At 44.5% G+C, this 21,533-nt stretch overlaps 1 protein-coding gene across 1 annotated transcript in view; it reads right to left on the reverse strand.

Annotated features, from left to right (window-relative positions):
* Nucleotides 1-21,533, reverse strand: part of ITPR2 (inositol 1,4,5-trisphosphate receptor type 2) — a 324,515-nt gene that overhangs the window by 130,493 nt on the left and 172,489 nt on the right. Inside the window, exons 35-37 of the mRNA XM_075898795.2 lie at nucleotides 11,633-11,823; nucleotides 10,826-10,968; nucleotides 7,906-8,014 (exon numbers count right to left, since the gene is read on the reverse strand). Coding sequence (XP_075754910.2) covers nucleotides 7,906-8,014; nucleotides 10,826-10,968; nucleotides 11,633-11,823 — 443 coding nt within the window. The remainder of the gene's footprint in view (nucleotides 1-7,905; nucleotides 8,015-10,825; nucleotides 10,969-11,632; nucleotides 11,824-21,533) is intronic.

The following is a 21,533-nucleotide window of genomic DNA, read 5'->3' on the forward strand; positions in this document are numbered from 1 at the left end:
GGTATCTATCTTCATTGGCCCCTAACATTTATTTCATAAAATCATAGAATCCTAGGGCTGGAAGAGACCTCAAGTAGTCATCAAGTCCAGCCCTCTTCCCAAAGCAGGAAAAATCCCAACTAAATCAACCCAGCCAGGGCTTTGTCAAGCCGAGACTTAAAAACCTCTAGGGAAGGAGATTCCACCACTTCCCTAGGTAACCCATTCCAGTGCTTCACCACTCTCCTAGTAAAATAGTTTTTCCTAATATCCAACCTGGACCTCTCCCACCTCAACTTGAGACCATTGCTCCTTGTTCTGCCATCCATCACTACTGAGAACATGTATAAATTATACATTTATAATTTGACTTTTTAAATCTCATCTACAAGCACTAGAACAAGCACACAAAAAGAAACCAAACAAGGTATTGGATCAAGCCATTCGTCTGAAAGCCAAATCTTTTCAGTTTTTCACTGTACTCCATCAAATCAGCCAACATCTGTAAGCACTTTCCAGATTAGAATGAGGCAATGATGATGATGACAGGCAGGAAGCAATCAGCAAGCAGATGACCTATGAAACCACTAAAGTAAAAGGTGGCACTGATGTCAGCATATTATGAAATCCCTATTGAACATTGATCACTAATAGTCCTCTTTGATTGGCTGTCAGTGACGACATTCCTCTGTCAATGTTGTCCAATAAATGCACAGATCTGACGTTTTCCCTTAGTTTCATTTATAAATGCCATTAGATAAAGAAAAGTCAATCTAGGGAGTGAATTCCTACAATGTTATTGTGCTTCTCGGGTGATTAAAAGTCATTTGACCTTCCACTTATGTTTAAAATCCCTACTCAAGGTGTGCTCTAGTTGCTTATTAATGCATTGCTGATTGTTCGTGACTTCTTACATATTCAAGTACCATCTCATTTCCAAAACAAATATTTGTTTCTACAGCAAAAATATTTGTTATAAAGACCTTACAGGAATATTGTCAGTTTAGAGTGTTTCACAGTACATTTTAAATGTTTTACAAAAACCTAATATTAATAAATATCATGGGGAGATTGACTTTTCGTTGAGAAGTTTTTAGATTGGATTTAAATATTCCTTATAGCACTTGCAACCCAAGCACTGAAGCAAACAAGCTGAAAAAACCCACACTGAGCTATATCAGTAAGCGAGCAATTTTTGGTCCGTTGACTGGAAATAAACAGAAATTGACTAGTGCACCATCTTTCTCAAAGCACAGCACAAACAAAACAGCACAAGAAGTGAAAATTAAATTTGATTTTTTTAAAATGCTTGCAGCACTGCAAATTCGAAGTGCTATTAGTAATATAGATAAGGGAATTCCTTTCTCTTCCTCTCCGCCCTGCCACTTGAAATAAGTCTCTTTAAATTATGGTGAACTCCACAACAGAATGACATTTTCAGAATTATTCCTCTTTCCATTTATTTTTGCCTACATTTATGATAATTTATCTGAATACTGCTCAACTCAGTACAGCAAATAAATAAAATGATCCTAAATAGACTAAGAGTTAAGAGCTTATTTGATTTAAAAACAGCAACAATGGGATACACCTCAACTCCCTTTGATTTCGTGTACCTGAGGGCAGAATCTGAATGTGCCTCTTGAGTTTTGCCACCGACAAACTGAAAAGAATCAGGCCCACTTCAACGGCAACAACAGGTGAATTGCAGGCTCTTTAGGGAATAATGTACCTTTGTAAAAAAGAGTTCTAACCCATTATTTGTTCTTGTCACTGCTTAAACAAGAAGCTAAAAGTCGAGCGGTGTGGGGATGTTAGCTTTGCATACCACGTTGAGTTATAAATCTAGTTGTGTGGTACAAAAAGAAACTTAGTGAAAATGTTTTGAAACTGGAGCAATCATTTTCAAGAGTATCCCCCTAAAAATCCCAGGTATTCATATTTCTGATGGATGGACAATTAAGTAGTTTGTAGGCTTTCCCTCTCCCCTCTCAACAATACTTAAACTGTACTCTAATTTTTCATTCATACTGTGGTTCAACATCTAAAACTGGACACAAGTATCAAATGCGTGTACCATAGCATAAAAAGCCCTTACTTGTGCACACATTCTTTATTCATGCAAGCAATACTGTTGATTTTAGTGGGAACTATTAGTGAAAGTTACAGATTTGATTCCTACCATTACACCATGCACCATTTGAAACTGCATAATCATTTGTTAAGCATGAACATGGCTGCCGCTTTTTTCTGGCTCGGGGCTTTGCCGGAGAAAAGCACCAGTCTAGACGGGATCTTTCGGAAAATAAAGCCTTTTCCGGAAGATCCCTTATTCCTGATTTTAAGAGGAATAAGGGATCTTCCGGAAAAGGCTTTATTTTCCGAAAGATCCCGTCTAGACTGGCGCTTTTCTCCGGCAAAGCCCCGAGCCGGAAAAAAGCGGCAGCCATGTTCATGCAAATGCCGCGGGGGATATTTAAATCCCCCACGGCATTTGCAATTCCGACTTGTCTCATTAGCATCCCTTTTCTGGAAAAGGGTGCCAATGTAGACACAGCCATATATTATCACAGTATGGTCACATCACCTACACAGATGATTAGAGGGTAAATTTTTCAGAAGCACCTAGTTCACTTAGGATTCCCTTGAAAGTCACTGAGACAAGGCTCCTAGATCACATAGATGTTTTTGGTAATGGGATGTGCCTAAGTTGCTTAGATGCTTTTGAAAATTTTACTCATTCAACAACAGAGGCGGAACTGTGTCTGGAATAAGAATTCACCTCAGATTTCACGTAAAGCTTAGCTGAACTCAAATTAAAACTTTGAGAGGACAGAGCTAATACAAAATCCTGTTATCTTTCACCTGTTTCCCTCTTTAAAAAACAAAAACCTTGTGGAAATTGAAGTCCATTTTACCCAACACACAATTCCAGCACAGGCAACTGCAGCACAAGCTTCCTAAACATTGCCCCATAAAGGTTGCCTAAAGAAGTGAAAGGAGAGCTTAGTTTTCATACCCCATCAGAAAGGTGCTAGTTTCGTTAGTGAATCACCACATGTTGAACTGAGACTTAGGTTGGTCAGAGCTTTCTGTCATTATCAAAGTAAATTTAATGACCAAGAAGTTTTATATCCCATTACGACTGCAATTCCCCCAAATCAAACTTTCAGGAAAATGAAACAGAGTGTTCTCCGGTCAACCCCTTCACATGTTTGTAAAGGCTTTCCCAGTTTAAATACATACATGCTGCATGATGCCTTCCCACACCATGGCTGTGTCCAGACTCCATGCCTCCGTCGACGGAGGCATGTAGATTAGCCAGCTCGGAAGAGGGAAATGAAGCCGCGATTAAAATAATCGCGGCTTCATTTAAATTTAAATGGCTGCCCCGATCTGCCGATCAGCTGTTTGTCGGCAGATCGGGAGAGTCTGGACGCGATGCCCCGACAAAGAAGCCTTTCTTCATCGACACAGGTAAGCCTCGTGAAACCAGGTTTACCTGTGTCGATGAAGAAAGGCTTCTTTGTCGGGGCATCGCGTCCAGACTCTCCCGATCTGCCGACAAACAGCTGATCGGCAGATCGGGGCAGCCATTTAAATTTAAATGAAGCCGCGATTATTTTAATCGCGGCTTCATTTCCCTCTTCCGAGCTGGCTAATCTACATGCCTCCGTCGACGGAGGCATGGAGTCTGGACACAGCCCATGAGTATTATCCTGCACCTTGAGACAGGCCCATGGTCAGGAGTCAAAGGATAGTTGCCCCGGGGCCAAATGACTCAAAAGAACCTAGGGCTCTTGGCTGTTGTTGCCACTACCAACTCTGAGAATTGGAGGGAGGCCCAGCCCTGCCCTTTCGGCCCAAGGCCCTTCACCTTCTAGGTACACAGAGCCTGGCTCCCAGGCTTACCTAGGGGCCTGGCAAGTCTGTCAACCCTCCCTCTCACTGTGGGAAATTTTGCCATAAACCCTCCCAGCATTTTGTCATCATTTTAGGAACACCAACACACTACAGACCACCACCTCACCTCTTTAACTTGCTGTGTTGTACAGGTGTTCTAATGAACATATACCAACATCTATAGTTTCAACACCATTTGTGTTAAGCCGGTTGGGGAAGGATGGAAGAAATAAAAAGAAATCAATCTCTTAATTTTCTAAAGAGAGTTTAAAAAGACAGTCAGCTTCTCTGTGCATCAGTTCCTCCTCTATAAAACAGTTAATAATGGTCTATCTCCCCCACAGAAAGGGGAGGATCAGTACATTTAAGATGATGAGGTGCTCAGTTACTGAAGTAATGGGGGCCAGATAAATACAACTAATCAATAGTTTGCATTATGGTGCTCTCCTGCTTCTCATTGCAATGAACTTAAACTGAAAAATGTTTTGGTTTGTGCCAAATCTAATGCTCAAAATCCAGCACAGTACAGAACAGACTTGTGATTAACACACAATTGGGCCTTTTGCTGTCAAAAGTTGATCTGGCCCCATGAACCCTAATTCTGTGTTTCTCAGCATTTCAATTACACAACAGAATAGAACCGCATGTGCAGGGATATAATGTTTCACGGAAAACTGGGAGAGTGCTCCAAAGACAGCTCACTCTGCTATTTCTCTCTTTTCTGAAGTCTGTAGCATAAGCTGTCCAGTTCCTCTCAAAAGCTCAGAGACACTCAGGCCATTTCAAGCTTTTGTGGCCCCTTGCCATAATAAAAATAAAAAACGATGACACATGAAAACAAAACAAGGCACCCAAAAAACCTGACAGACAAAATTTGAATATTTTTTATTTAACAAATGCTTTTCTAGCCCTTTTCTGCACAAATGTGCATAAAACCAATTGTGAAACTTATCAAATGGCAAAAAATTAACAAGTGTCTAAATTTGAGGACCCCTTTGAGCTTGAGGCCCATGTCAAATGGCCTTCCTGCCTTTTCCCGTCCTCCCGCCCCCCCCCCCCCCCACTCCCAATTGGCCCTGGCTGTGACTCTCAAGAGTGGTAAGTGAGGAAAAGACTTACAGTAGGGAAAAAAAACACACAGTAATTCACATGATTTGGTTTATTATCCTTCTCCACTATAAAATTCACAGGTCTCAGAAAGAACAGCATGGGGGGGGGAGAAGTGGTATGAGTCTTATTTTTTTCCCTACAAAAACATTAATATGTACCATCTCCTCGTGCACCATCAGGATAACAAATGCACAACTGAGCAGCATTTGCTGAACTCAGATGTGCATTCTTGAGGACTGGAAGCCAGGCTGTCACTTAACTCCCTCTGGTGGTTTGTATTAATCCCATTGTATCACCCACCAAAGTCGGGTAAAAGGTTTATTTTATCAGACAAGCTTTTACTGAATATCTATAACTCAAGGTATTGTCTTCTCTTTCCTTGTTTTTCTGAGGTTTTATTTTCTGGTGGTTATCTGGCTATTTTGGAAAGGCTTAGCATGGTTTCTCCAATGGGAACAGTTTCAAAAGAAAATGTTGTTAACATGTGACTTGTGGGGAGGATGCAGTAAAACAGTTGAAATAAAAATGACTAAAAACAATAATACCTGATTCAGCCATGAAAATTTTGCCATGACACCAAGACAAATCACTATCTGCCATGGACTGAGTAAATTGCTCCTGAAGTAAACTTCTTTGCAGGAGATGAGAAGGAGGAGAGTTCACTCGTGGACAGCTTGTTTTTGTGCAGAGAAAAATCACTGCTTTTTTACTGCTGTTTTTGTCTTGGTTTGACTAGGGTTTTTTTAAACCTATCTAGTAGGCTGCCTAGAGCCTGGGCAAAAATGTCCTTTTTATGGCCGTATGTTGAAATTAAAACAGTGAATGACCAAAACACATGCACTGTGGGTGGGCCATATTCCTAATATGTGGCTTATCATTAGAGAAGAAATTGAAAGATGCTTGTCTTATCACATTCCTATGACAGCACTGAGACATGGAGCTTAAGGAGAAAAATACAAATCACCTAGAAATATGCATCCATCTTGATACTCACAAAATTCTTCCCTTCATCATTAGGAGCTTTATATTAAAAATTAAACTATATGGTATATCCTGAGTGTTGTTAATTCTGCTAGATACTGTGAAATGGATGACCAGCATCACATCAAAATCTGTACATACTGGAGCATGGGAGCAAGGAGAAGGGAAAATTGTCACTTGAGGTCAATGTTTCTTAAAGTGATTCCAATGTATATACTGGATTATAGGTGCTGATTATGGACAACGGTCAATGATTTCTCTGCCAAATCAATGAATCACTCTGATTCGTTTTAACATAAAGCAGAATGAATGATAAGAAGTATCAGTGAGCGGAAACCATACAAAGCACAAAAAATTTGTCAAGAGAGATGGGTTTTGAATCACTTTAAAGCCTCTAGTCATGGACCTATCACCATGGCCCTAAGGTGCAGGCAAACTAAAGGAGGCATTTGAAACCTAGATGTTGAGAGATTAAATTAGGAAGCCACTCTGGAGCTAAACAAAGGGAATGTTAGCAGATAAACAAAACAGTAAGCGTTGTAGAGAGCACAGAGATGATTCCGCTTCCCCCTAGGTTAAGGGTAGGCAATAAGCAGCCCATGGGACAGATATGGTTTGCCAAGATTAGCCCCTGGCAGGCCACCAGACACTTTGTTTACCTGAGCACCCACAGGTACAGCCACACGCAGCTCCCATTGGCTGTGGTTCACCGTTCCCTACCAATGAGAGTTGTGGGAAGTGGCGCAGGTTAGGCCACCACTTCCTGCAACTCCTGTTGGCTGGAATGATAAACCACAGCCACTGGCAGCAGCAAGCAGCTGTCTCTGTGGATGCTCAGATAAACAAAGCATATGGCGGCCTGCCTGGGGCCCTAGTGAACTGTGTCTGGATCACAGGCTGCTTATTGCCCGCTCCTACCTTAAGGGGTACACCTGAGTAAATATTACATACTCCCTGCCATATCTTTAGCATCAAAACTGTTTACTGATTGTAAAGAGCTGGGTTCCCAGGTAGGAAGGAGAAATAATGAACTAAGCGGTGGAAAAAATCAGAGAGCACGCCAGAAATATATGGTGTTACATTGCTACAGCTAACCCAATATGTTCCTACCTAGCTGGACTCTTGCCAAGTATGTATACAAGACCCAAGAGGCTATGCAGACTTTTGTTTTAATCTAATTTTCTTTCTTAATTTAGTTAGATTTTTGAGTCTTTGATTGTTTTGTAGTAAGGTTGCTGTGATAGCCTTAATCTTCTGACCTCTAGCCAAAGTGTGTCAGAGAGGAAACAGTACTAGCATGGTTAAGCCTAAATTTGTGTCAAGGATACTTTTAGTAAAAATACTAATGGAAGGGTCACGGATAATGAACAAAAATTCATGGAAGCCCGTGACCTGTCCCTGATTTTCACTAAAAATATCTCTAACAAAATGGGGAGGCAGATTCAGCACCAATTGCTACTAGGGCTCCCTGATTCTCCGGCACTGTGGAGAGTGGAAGTTGTGGGCACCTCTGGCCTGCAGGGCTGAACTGTTGTGGGATCTCCCCACCCCGCTGAAGGTGAGGCATACATGGGTATCCCCCTGCCACCAGCTGCCCTCAGCTAGACAGCTCCTGGAGGATACCTTCAACTGTGAGCTGCGGGGGTAGGGGAACTGCTGGGACATCTATCACATAATCATAGCCTTAATCATGGTGCATTAAGGCTGAGACATCCCCTGAGCTTTCCAGATACTGATTGTAGATAAGTGGACTGCAACAGGCCATGTGGCGTGTCATGGAAATTGTAACCTTCAGTCCCCCTTTCCTGATGTAACAAATGTAGTACTTTAACTCATGAGGAGTTAAGAAGCATAACATTCGGCTCAATTCTAGGGCCAATACTGTATGCCAAGATTAAAGCTTTATTTTTAATACTAAAAAGGTAGCAATACCTCTTCCACAAAGCTGTCTTTCTTCTCAAGCATTTCTCGTAACGTCTGAAGAATTTTAATGCAGAGTTTTTCTTCTTTCTCCATTAGCTTCTTTGTGTGATTAATCAACCTTCAAGTAAAACATTAGACGTTATATAGAGTATTGCACCCCATCTCCAAGCCAGATAACATACACTTTATGCAGAAATTGTTTATTTGTTACCATATTTCCTGAAGAAAATACAAATAAAGCAGGTAGATACCATGACAAAGAAATGAGCCCCAGCCCAAACTCTCTTGGCCTTTAAGGGTGTTTGGAGTCTGCATCTAATTTTGCTGCTGGTGCCTAAATAATGAGCAGAAAGAGTCCCAGATCCAAATACATCTTAATTTTTAGAAGGTTTGAAATCCAAACTAGAATCCAAATTCTGTCACTTGGGCCTATCTTTTTCTAAAAGTTACCATGTTGCCTGCAGCGTCCATGACTTATCTTACAAACTTTAACAGGGACTTTTACGGTAGCAATAATATTTATTCTACAACTACAGAATGGCTTCCAACAAAATGATCCAAGGTATTTTTAAATGGTTATAATAGTATCACTTTGCAGTCATTTCTGGATAGAATGCAGCAGTTGTTGAAGTGTACACAGTAACTTTGCAGGGCAACTGAGGGCAGGAAGTAAAGCAGAATTCTGCATCCACATAAAACTGCAACTGGAGTTTAGGAAAGCAAAACATCATTGCTCAAATAAAAATTTAGCAAAAGGACACTAGAGTGAACACACACATTCTTGCATAAAGCATCCTTCTTTCCATCTAATTCAAAAGAGAACACCATGCCCCTTATCACACTGGGTTCAGTACTAGTATTATTTCCTGCAGCATGCTGGGATTTCTTTGGAAGTTTCCATCATTCAAATGATGACCAGGTTCATGGGAGGAACTCACTGTGGACTAAATGCAAATCAATTTAGCATGACTACATATTAATAGTGTCCTTTATATGGTATTGCTAAAGCCCTAACAAATTCATGACCAGGAAAAAATGTGTCACGAACTGTGAAATCTCCTGTCCTCCAATGAAAACTAGTGTTTTGTGTACTTTTAACATATACTACACAGATTTCACAAGGGAGCCTAACTCAAAATAGTGTGTGTGGGGGGGAGGGGGGTTGCAAGGTTGTTTTAGGAGGACTGCAGTATTGCCATCCTCCTGTGCTTCCTCTGAGTTGGGTGGCCAGCGAGTGCCACCCTTATTTCTGCACCACTTACTGCAGAGCTGGGCAGCCAGAGAGTGGAAGCTGCTGACAGAGGGTCAAGTTCTGCAGGTAGCAGTACAGAAGTAAGGGGTGGAAATACCATACTCTGACATTCTTCTGTGTGCTGCTGGCAATGGTTCTGTCTTCACAGCTGGGCTCCTGGCCAGCAGCCACTGCTTTCCATATGCCCAGCTCTAACAGCCGTACTACCACCTGTATCAGGGCAGAAGTAAAGTAGCGATACCACACAAACAATCTTGGGACACCACACACACACACGCACACGCACCCTCCTTTTTGGATCAGCACCTGTAAAATTACATCACTGAAATTTTACATTTAAATAGATGAAATAATGACATTTACAATTTTTAAATGTCGATGACTGAGAAATTGACCAAAATGGACCATGAATCTGGTAGGGCCCTAAGTATTGCAAAGTATCACTGAGTAATAATAAGTTGTTTAAAAAAAACCTGTATTCCTTGCACACTATAGGCCAGATCCTGCAGTCTTTACTCATTCAACATTTCCAGTGACTCTCAGTGAAAGCTTTGACACATGAGGAAAAAAATGCAACATTCAGTCATTTTTTTTAAGTATGAACTATATAATGCTACCTGTGCAGAATATGTGAAAAGCTGAGGAATCAGGAAACCTGCCAAATTTTCACAGTGCCCTCAAGTCACCTCAAAATTATACCATTGCTCAAGGGCAAAAAGGGCATCTCACAGCTCTTTTCCAAACAGCAAATAAAACCTCTTGTAATTTAAAACCAGGCAAGGTTTTAAACCACTGAAATGTACATTAAAAAGAGTGATTTTGGAGTCTGCAATTTAAAATAAAAACCAAAGGGCTTATTTACTTTGTATCAAAAGGTAGCTCAGCATGCCCCAAAAGAATAGGAATTAAAACCACACACTGTAATATAGAAAGTGTGAGACCTTGCAGTGTATTTGGGGACAATTAGTTGAGGCGATCTTAATTTCAGCAAGCCACAAAGGTTTTCATGTTAATCATGTCACACATACAACTCCCTTACTAATGGGACACCTGAACTTTGTAACAAAGAAGAAACGGGTTGAACCTCCCTAGTCTGGCACCCTTGGGACCTGAGTGGTCCTGAACAAGGGAATTTGCTGGATCAGAGAAGGTCAGGTTTCTGGGCTCTCCCGAGCCTCCTTTCTTGGCTGCTGTCCTAGGAGAACCCGAAGGCCTGAACTCCTCCAGCCCACATGCCTGGCTCTGCTGCCCCCTGCCCGCTCACAGGGCTCGGCTCATTATCCCCGGCCGTGTGTGGGGTGGCAGCTGCTCCTGGGGCTCCCCGACTCCAGCCACCTGGTCCTGGGCCAAAGCTGCTCCTGGGACCCCTACCCCACCAGAGCAGCAGTCTCTCCCGGGGCTCTCTACACCCAGGCCCTGTGGGCTGAGCAGACCAGAGCGGCTCCACTCCCAGCCACTCACTCTGTGGCAGGGGCTCTCTAGTCTAGCCTACCGGACCAAAGATGTTGCCGGACTAGAGAGTCCCAGATGAGAGAGGTTCAACCTGTATAAACAAAGAGTATCAGCAGCCTCCTAAGTGCCTTTTATAAATGGGACTTGTGCACTTCTAGAAATGTTAACACCCCCCCCTTTTTTTTCAGAAAAATAAATCAACAAGGCTCTTGTTGTGCCACTTACTTGAACAAGAAAGCACCACATCTTATTCTTGCATCACTGCCTTCAGGAAAAAGACGTTCAGGACTATGCAATACATCAACCAACACTGAGAATTCAGCCTGCATCATGGGAGTGAACTGCTGCTCCAAGGCAGAGACTACATCCTAAACAAAGTAGTAGAAGGTGGTCAGTTATGGCAAGAGTCGCTCCAACTGCCCTTCAATGATTTAGTACGTGAATAAAATATGGCACGAACATTTGCTGTCATTTGCAGTTCTGCATCCCATCAGCCCATGTTGCTAGTTTGACCACCCCCACTTACATTCCCAAAGCTGCAACTCCAGGGTTTCTTCTTTGCTGCCCATAACATCTGGGAACAGGTTCCCATCAACTTGCTCAGTTACCTTAACTGCCCTCCAAAACTCTCCTTTGCCCTGGAGCCAACAAAACAACAACAAAAAACTTGACAATGGTTAGGAAACCACTGTGCTGAAAGCACTGCCTTGCATCCCCATCTGTCTGTGTCCACCTGTCGTCTCTTGTCTTATACTCACCTCTTGTCTACAAATTTTAGTCTGTGCCAACAGGTCAACCAATGCACAACATGCTGTTGTGCTTTAGAAATCACACCCCTCACACAAATTTCCCCCAAACCATCATGCATATTACATGACCCCTTTTAGATACAGATTATAACCACAGTGAGCTGCTCAGGCCAGCTGACACTCCCTGCTAGATATCTCTGTCCTGGGGTTAGTCTTAATGTCACAAACATACCTAGACACAACACATGGTCACACGCACAGCAGCCAGCATTTGCTACCATACCTGCAGTTTTTCAATGATATTCCTGTAATCCCAGGCAGGGCCTCCTAGTGCTTCTTTAAAACGAGGTCCACTGCGGGCAGACATTCTCCATCCCAAGGCCGCTCTCTGCACCATGTTGGAATGGCTCTTCATGAAGAGGGTATTTACCTGGCTGTCTAAATCCACCGGAATTGCTATCCCACGGTTCTTTGCTGTAAGGAGATGATGACATTTACAATAAAGAATGTTGTTGGGTCCCTGGCAAATCATTTGGGGTGAAATCCTTGCTCCTTTCAAAGAGTCTTGGCTCCCAGTTTCAATGAGGCCAGGATTACTCCCTTATTTTTAAATGGCCTAGACCTTCAGCTAATGTTAACTGTGTAGCACCATTTAAATTAATGAAGGTACACCATTTTATACCAGTGGAGGACCTGATCCAAGATTTCTCATTTCTTGTTGGTCCAGGTAACTCTCTGCTCTAAAGAATGAAGGGGTTTAAAAAACACCACTTTTAAAAAAAAATCAGTTACAAAGATATTAGCAACAGAAGTAATTATATTAGCCTAATAACTACTTATAATCCATTTGAGGATAAATTTGAAAATTCTTCTTTTTAGTCTTCTTAGATATGCATTTACCCAAAATATCCCATTGAAGCCGGCATGTTTTATGTACTTAAAAAACTACTTAGACATATAAGAGGACTCCAGCTCGGGTATGTTTCCCTCCCACACTTCTATCGTTTCCTAGGATCGCATTGTGCAATACGTGGCACATTGGGGATCTGATCAACATCTGAGGCAGCTGGGCACCACCACAATGCAAAAAAAGAAATAATTAATAAATAACCGCAGAAGCGTATAGCTGGCAAATCCAGGAGAATAATTTGATTTTCAGACTTGAAGGTAAGAGACAGAGAAAACTTGCACCAGTTCCTGCAAGGTGCCGATAGTTCATTTCATGCCACGTTAACTGTGCCTGCTGAATGGCCTTTCGGAAAAGGATAAAAGAGGTAATGCCATAAATAATTCTGATGTACTGTGTTGTATGTAGAAAGTCTGTATCAGAGATCCCGACGTGCTGCAATGGACTGGAGTGGCAAACTTTTCAGCATCAGTGTGGAATGTTTGAGGTGTCAGACAGAGGAGCCAACAGTCGTGTTGGGTCCCTGGGAAAGGTGGGAGGGGCAGCTCCCGCTCCCAGAAGGGGCAGGACCTCAGGCAGAAGGGGCAGGGCGGGGGCCACACAGGCCTCTCTCCCAGCCTGTAGAGCTGCCAAGAGCACATTGTGCTGTGCTCCAGTGACAATTTAAAGGACCTGGGGCTCCCAGCTGCTGCTGCTGGGGCAATGGCTACGGCCAAGAGACAGCCCTGGGCCCTTTAGATTCACTGGTCTTAGGGGCAGTTGTCTCCCTTGTCCTCTCCCATTGTCGGGCCTGATGTCAGGTAGACAGCAACGACAGGGGGCAGATTTTCTGACGTGTCCTTGAAAATGTAGGCAGCAAGAAAGTGATTCCCATTAGTTTCTTATGACTTAATTTCCATAGTAAAGAGTTATCTTTACTGAACGTCTGAGTTGCTAGTGTTCGAGTAAATAAACCGGTTACTAAAACCTGTCTCAAACTAAAAACGTGGCCCTGATCTAGCACAGCATTTAAACATATGCACAATTTTAAGCATGTGAAGTACCACTGGGCCTGATCCAAACCCCACTGACGTCAGGAATCGTGCTTCTGTTGACTTCAGTGGGCTATGCATCAGCCCCAAAAGTACTTGCTTACTTAAAGTTATGCAGGCATTTTAATGCTTTACTGGATCAGAGCATATGTTGGCAAAGACAGTGCATCACTGAAAACAAGCAGGGACCTCCCCTTCACCATACTGCTATGCAAGCACTTAGAATAATCCCAAATCCTGTTCTGGAACTCGAACCTATGATCTTCAGGACTAGAACAAGGTTATTCTACCTTCCATATCCCTAGTGTTACCATGGGACCAGTGTTCCCTCTACGCTGCAAGGAAGCACAGCTTCACAGGCAATTAATCAGCCCCACCCAGTCAGAGGCTCAGGGCTCCGTGCAGGGAGCTGACAAATCACCAATGAAGCTGCTGCTACGCAGCTTAGAGGGAACGCTGTATGGGACCCATTAATGCAGAGATAAGGAAGTTACTCACTCTGTGCAGTAACAACGGTTCTTCGAGATGTGTGTCCCCATGGGTGCTCCACTGTTGGCGTCACGCTCATCCTAGTGCCACAGACTGGAGTCTTTTTCTAGCAGTATGCAGTCAGGCTGAGCATGCACAGGCGGGGTGAGGGGAGGAATGTGCTGTTTGCACCTATGGGCTACATCTACACTGGCCCCTTTTCCGAAAGGGGCATGCTAATTTTAAACTTTGTAATAGGGAAATCTGCGGGGGATTTAAATATCCCCCGCAGGATTTAAATAAAGATGTTCGCCGCTTTTTTCCGGCTTGTAGAAAAGCCGGAAAAGAGCGTCTAGACTGGCCCGATCCTCCGGAATAAAGCCCTATTCCGGAGGATCTCTTATTCCTACTTTTTTCTACAAGCCGGAAAAAAGCGGCGGACATCTTTATTTAAATCCCGCGGGGGGATATTTAAATCCCCCGCGGATTTCCCTATTACGAAGTTGAAAATTAGCATGCCCCTTTCGGAAAAGGGGCCAGTGTAGACGTAGCCATGGAGTTCACATACTTTGCCCAAGTTCCCTCAGTTTCTTCATGTTTGCCCTCTTGCATGGCCAAGCCAGAGAAGAGGGGAAGGAGGGTAGTCTGTGGAGCACCCACAGGGACAATCTCGAAGAACCATCATTACTGCACAGGGTGAGTAACTTCTTTTTCTTCTTCGAGTGATGTCCCTGTGGGTGCTCCACTATTGGTGACTACACAGAGGTACCCCCAAGATAGCAGGTGGGCTTTGACTATGTCTTGAATGCAGATGGAAGGACTGCGTCAGCTACGGCAGAGCTTGTGTCTGCTCGCGTGGAAATGGCGTAGGGCCTCATGACAGTTAAGTTGGAAGACCAGGTAGCAGCCCGGCAGTTATCTCTGAGCGGTACTCCCATGAGGAAGGGCTGTGGGTGTTGCCATCGCTAAAGTAGAATGTGCTGGGGGGGGGGGCGCGCTAGGGAGAGGTCTACCTTGAAGTAGGTAACACTGAATGATGCAGGATGTTATCAATTTTGTGAGATATTGCACTGAGAGTGGACTTCCCCTGGCATGTGCTGCCTCTGAGACAAATAAAGTCTGTGATTTGTGGAATGGTCAGGTACAGTCTATACAGAACAATAGTGCCCTTCTGACATCCAGGGTATGTAAAAACACCTCCTCCCGGGAAGCATAAGGCTTTGGACAGAAGGTAGGGAGAACGATAGGCTCATTGATAGGGAAATACGAACATACTTTAGGGAGGGAGGAAGGAAGGGTGGGGTCAAAAGATGACTTTGTCTTTGTGAAAAATCGCATAGGGCGGTGATGCTGAGAGCAGCAAGCATCTTTACTGTAGGCAGGTGGAGCGTGCATTTGGCCATGGGCTCAAACAGTGGTTTGGAAAGTGCCTTAAGAACCAATTCCAAATCCCAGGTGGGTGGAACAGGTCTATGTAGCGGACTGAGATTATGTAGGCCTTTGAGAAATCTCTTAGACATAGGGTGAGCAAATATAGAGATGCTGTCAATCGGAGGGTGGAACACTGCGAGGGCAGCGAGGTGCACCTTGAGTGATGAAACTGACAGACCTTGTTGTTTCAGGAACATAATGTAGTCAAGGACCTTGTGAAGAGGTGCAGAAGATGCCAGAGTCAGATGATCTGCATCAGTACTGAGGGTACTTGGTTTTCGGCAAGCGGCAAAAGGGTCTACGGACAACCCCATTGATGGAGGATGTCGTGTAGGATCCGGGTTTGGCGGTCCACTGCAAACTGGCTACTGAGGGTATCTGCAATAGTATTCTTGGCTCCAGGTAGGTATGATACGGTGATGTTGTTGTGTATACACCAGTTCCATAGATGCACTGCTTCTGCACAAAGAGATCAAGATCTGGTGCCTCCCTGCCTGTTGATGTAAAACATGGTAGTTACATTTTCAATGAGGATACGTACCATGGAACCCCAGATATTATGGAGAAAATGTCTGCAGGCAGTGCAGACCACACAGGGCTCCAGAAGATTGATATGGAGTGTGGTCTCGTGGGTAGACCATTTGCCCTGAACTCGATAATGCTTGCAGTAAGCGCCCCAGCCGAGGAGCAAAGCATCGGTGGTAATATGGATGGATGGCTGCACCTGGTGAAATGGGACACTGGCCAGAAGATTCTGAGGATCGGTCCACTAATGTAATGACAATAGGATCCTCTGGGGAACTGATACTTGTCTGTGCATGTGGTGCTTGGCTGGTTTGTACACCAAGGCAAGCCAATGCTGAAGGCAGTGGAAGTGCAGGCATGCATGTGGGACCACATATGTGGTAATGGCCATGTGGCCCATGAAACGAAGGCAGGTTAGAACTGAGACAGTTAGACTCAACCTCATGATTGAGATCAAACATTTTATGGCATCAAAGCACTGATTTGGCAGGTATGGTCATGCTGTTGTGAAATCGAGACAAGCCCCTATAAATTCTATTGATTGGATGGGACATAGAGTAGACTTCTGTTCATTGATAATAAAGCCGAGGGATTCAAAAACCCATTTTGTGAAAAGCAGCATATCCCTTGTGGCTTGAATAAGGTACCTTTGCGGCGTAGGTATGCTGCAGCTACGGCCAGAGTCTTGGAAAAAACTCTGGGGGCAGATGCAAAGCCGAAATGAAGAATGCTGTATTGGAAATGGCCTGAAGCTACCATAAAGTGGAAGAAGCATCTGTGTACTGGGTGTATGGTTACATGAAAATAAGGATCTTGGAGGACAAAGGCCGCAAACCAGTCTCCCTTGTCCAGTGCTGGGATGATTGTCGCCAGCGTGACCATCTGGAATTGTTGTTTACGGAGGTATTTGTTTAGGTGAAGAAAGTCAAGGGTAGGCCTCCAACTGCCTGTCCGTCTTTCTGTAAGGAAGTAGCTTGAGTAAAAACCTCTGCCCTGATATTGTTTGGGTACACTCTCTATGGCTCCTGTGTGAAGGAGATGGTGTATCTGTTGACGAAGTAGCAATTTTTGAGAGGGGTCCCTGAGGAGGGTGGAGAGGTTGATGGAATTGAAACCAGGGGGATAGAATAACTGGCCTTGTCAATTTCTAGGACCCAGCAGTCCATCGTAAATGCTGCTCATTGATTGTGGTAAGGGCGCAAACGATGATGAAATGTGGTAAATTTGGAAGTCACTTGTGGAGTGGAGACATCGTGCAGGCTCTTGACCAAAGCCTCACACCTGCTGTCTGGAGGCCTGTTGGTTGGACGAGCAGGTGTTAGGAGCCCACCGGTGCTGATTCCTTGCTCTGGAATGGTTTTGGTCAAACGGTCTTTGCTGTTGCTGTCAGGCAAATGATAAGTCTCTGCCTCTGACAGGGAGTGTACTGTCTCCTATGGTACAGGGGGCTGGGGGGCATACATCCCTAAAGTATGTTAGGTGGTCTAGGAATCTTTGCTAGAATGAAGCACTTCATCAGTTTACACTGCAAAGAGTTTGTCCTTATCAAATGGTTGGTCTTCGACCTGGGTTTGCAGCTCTTTGGGGACACCCGCTGCTTGCAACAACAATGAATGCCTCATTAACATCGATGTAGTGATTGCCTCTGCAGCTGCATCAGCGAAGTCAAGCGCCATTTGCAGCGCTGTGCAGGATGAATTGTTATCTTCCTGCACTATAGATTTTAATATTGGCCTTTTATCATCTGGGAGATGTTGCATTAGTTCCATCAATTTTGCATAATTATCAAAATCATGATTGGATAATAATGCTGTGTAATTGGCTAAATGAAGCTGAAAGGTCGAGGAGGAATACATTTTCCTGCCAAACAGATCTAAGTGTTTATGGGTCCTTATCATGAGTGGTGGATTCAAACTGCGGGGTCTTGGATCGATGCTGTTCAGCATCTACCACTAGGGAGTTTAGCTGGGGGGGTGAAGAAACAGAAAATCCATGCCCTTGGAGGGGGTGAAGTACTTTCTACCAGCCCTCTTATGGGTTGGTAGGGCTGTGGCTGGTGTATGCCAAACCTCATCCGCTGCTTCCATAATTGCTTCATTTATGGGGAGAGCAATTCTGGATTTGGTGGCAGGTTGGAGGTTCTTTAGAAGCTTATGTTATTTCTCTCGCACCTCTGATAATACCACCTCTTGGCTAGTAGTGATCCTTCTGAATGAGTTTTGAAATTCTTTCAGATCATCAGTTGGTGACGGGTCATCAGGAATAAATCATTCTCCTCACCAGATGAAGCGGTTATCAGTTGGTGAAACGTCAGATTGTTCAGTGTCAGGATCATCAACAATTTGCCCCTCTTCTGGGTCCTCCGTTGGCAAGGGGGAAGTATGCGGATGGGAGGGGGCCACTGACCTCTGGGCCAGGGTTGGCAGTGCTGCTGACTGGTGCCATGGGAGCACCCAGTGATGGTATGGGGACCAGTCAAGGTGATAGGATAATGCCGGATACCATGGAGGATGGTGGGAGTATTGTGGTCAGCATCTCTCATATGAAGTGTGAGCCTGGTTGGAGAGGGATGTTGAGAAGAATACGTACGCCTGCAGTCCTCATCATACTCACTGTAATGAGAAAGTACAGGTGACCATGGTGGAAGAGGAGAGCCAAGAGGTGATAAGGGAGATTGATATGGCTGTCTTCAAGAGTAGTCATATGGAGATCTAGATCTTGGTTCCGATTCCTGCACGGGTGCATTGAGCCTTTAGAGTGAACAGAAAGATGACGACAGCTTGATGGAGGCTCCTGTGGTGCTGGTGGCATTGGTGCTGGAGAGGATGGCACTGGCTCCATGCTAGAGGTGCGAGGCAAGAGTTTGGCAGATTTAAACCTGGCCTTCATCAACACCAAGGTCTTAGTTGGCGCCGGTGGTGCTGCAGTTTTATCCAGACCCAGAGCTGCCAAGCTCTTCAGTGCCGGAGTATTCGGTGTCATGATGTGATCAGACTGTGATTTTGGTTCTGGTACTGTCTCTCATACTAACTCATGGTGGTAGGGAGCGAGCTGGAGAAACCCTTCATTTAGCTGAGGGTTTAGGTGAAAAGGCACTCGGGGTCGTCTTCTGAGTATTAGCATTGTTCTGCTGTTTGGTGACCTCCTTGTTTGATAGAGGCTCAAGCACTTGGTCAAATAATAGCATGTGTCACTTCACATTTCTTGAATCTGGGGGAGCCCACCATTCTGTTGATTTCTTCCTTTTTTTTGTTTTTTTTTTGTTTTTAAGACAGGCCTGAGGATCGTAGCTGGCGAAGCTGGCAGTGCGCCATGCCTCAGGCACCCTAACTATTTACAACAATAAAACTTGAAAAACAGTATTTTTAAACTAACTACTGCTAACTACAAAAACAAAAAACAACTTTTGACCTAATTCTAACTCTATTCCTGTCAACACATGACCGAAGAGGAGGAGAGGGATCGAGCTCCGTCTGCAGCCGAGGGTAGCAATGAAGGAACTGAGGGGACCTGGGCCACATGCGCGAGCTCCAAAGGCACAAATGGCAAGCACCTCCCCACACATGCACAGCCTGACAGGAGACTGCTAGAAAAATAATCCGATTTGCAGCGCCAGGACGAGCCAAACACCAACAGTGAAGCACCTATGGGGACATCACTCGAAGAACCACTATTGATTTAAATCGGACTCTGCAAGGGCCCACACTAGCATACCCCAATGCCTAACCTGTGCTTGCATCCAGAGCCCAGGCAGCTGAGCCTAACTGATGCAGGAGGTTCAGCTCCCCAAGCTGAATAGCTTTTCATCTCTGGTAGACACTTTCCTTAAAAGAGTTTGCCTTGGGGAATTAAGAAGTGGTGTTATGCCAAAGATGGGACGATACGTTTCCTAACAGCTGAACAACCCACACATCATCAGTGTCAAAAGAAGCTGTTCCCACATGGTAGACCAACCGCTCCCCTCCCAAAACTTCCATTTGTTTTGGAGAAGGGGTCAATGGTTAAGAGAAAAAACAGAGTTTATGACCAGCCACTACTTGTCAGTCATTGGAATGGTATGGGACAATGCTTCTTTTGCACTTAAATATTAGGTATGCAGAATTCCAATATACCGGAGAATCAATTAACAGTGGATCATGTTGTGCAGGAGCCCCTGTACTTCTGCCTCCCTACAGATATTATTTGAAGTTAACAACTTCCATCAGTGTCTGAATAGCAGTCAAGGACTGTGATTGTTCAAAGAGTCGCAGCTAATTAAAACTATCACAAAGAAAACCAGAAAAAAAAACGCTCCTTTGTTTTGAACAGTTCTTATATGTATAATTCCATTTGTAATTAAGAGTTGCCTTGATTGTCAAAGGGCATTGCTGAAATCTAAGTTATAAACAAAGGCTTTGTCTTTTTATTTCCTTGCAGCTTGTAGAAAGTTTATCTTTCATTTGTTTCACCTTTCATTATTTAAAACAACATGAAACATATTTTTACATTTTGGAAAGCTGACGAACAAATGTGAACATGAATATTTATTTTTAATTTAGGTGTTGTAGGCTGTTTTCCTCCTCAAAATGTGTCAATCTCCCTTAAAGCATGAAAATAAAATATTTAAAAGCATGTTTGGTTTTGCGCCACTTTGGAATACTTTTGGAAAACAAACAACTTTCAAACTAGAGTAAGAATCAAAAAGATGAGGCCAGAAAGGGATTAAATCCTGTCCTTGGGGTGACCGATGTGCAACAAGGGAAAAGGATACAACTGATTGTGTGACCACACAAGCAGCTTAATGTGTCACTTGCAGTACGGTTGACAGAGCCGCCCAGGCTCTGGGCAAAAGAGAGGGGCTTGCTCCAGGTAGGGTTGCCAGATGGTCTCCCAAAAAACACCAAACACACAGGCTAAAAATTTATCTAGCAAAAAAAACCAAACCAACCAACCAAACACACTACTAACAAAAGCCACCAAGCTGGGAACAAAGGGGGAGGCAGCAGAGCCTGTTCTACAAAGCAGCCTCCTGCTACCCAAAGCAGAGAGAGGCAGACCCCAGAGCAACACAATGGCAGGGCGGAAGGGGGGGGCACACAACCATAGGTAGGAAGGTGACTCCCCCACAGCCAGGTCTTTGGGTGTCCCAGTGGGAAGAAGTAGAAATTCCACCCCAGTCAGTTTTGGCTGAGAGCCCATGGAAGGCACCTAAACACAACTACAAAGCACCTGTGGGCTTCTCTCCTGCACTACGGCGCCACAACGCGCTTGAACAGCGCTCAGGAGCAGGGACAGGGCTTCTCCTTCTCCCCAAGGTGTCACTCCTCCTCAGACGCAATCAGCTGAGGGCTCCCAACACCGATTGCTCCCTGCCTCCCAGACACTCCCCCCACCCCTGACCAGCTTCTGCACGCAACCAGAGGCTCCCAACGCCGATTGCGGCCCCACCTCCCAGCCACTCTCCCCACTGCCGCCAGGCTTCCGTCTGGCACCCAGCCGGAACAACAGAAAACACCAGACATTGCACAAGTCCAGTATTTTCTGAATTTTTTTAAACCAGACAGAGGGTGCAAAAACTAGGCACTCTAGAATACTGGACACCTGGCAACCCTAGTTTCAGGCCTCTGGAAGGGGCAGAGCCTCAAGTGGAAGGGACGGGGATGGGGCTAGCTTCCCCCAAGCAGCCCTCAGCATGCCATGCCTTTGCCAGGCAACCGTTAGCACTGCCCCGAACACTACCCGAGACTCCAGTGGTGATTAAAAGGGCCAGAGGCTCCCAGCCATCAACACTGCTACTGCAGCAGCCAGGAGCCCTGGGCCCAGAGCCGGTCTTATGGGCGGGT

This window comes from Pelodiscus sinensis, chromosome 1, assembly GCF_052426305.1.
Source record: "Pelodiscus sinensis isolate ZL-2025 chromosome 1, ASM5242630v1, whole genome shotgun sequence".
Taxonomy (NCBI): Eukaryota; Metazoa; Chordata; order Testudines; family Trionychidae; genus Pelodiscus; species Pelodiscus sinensis.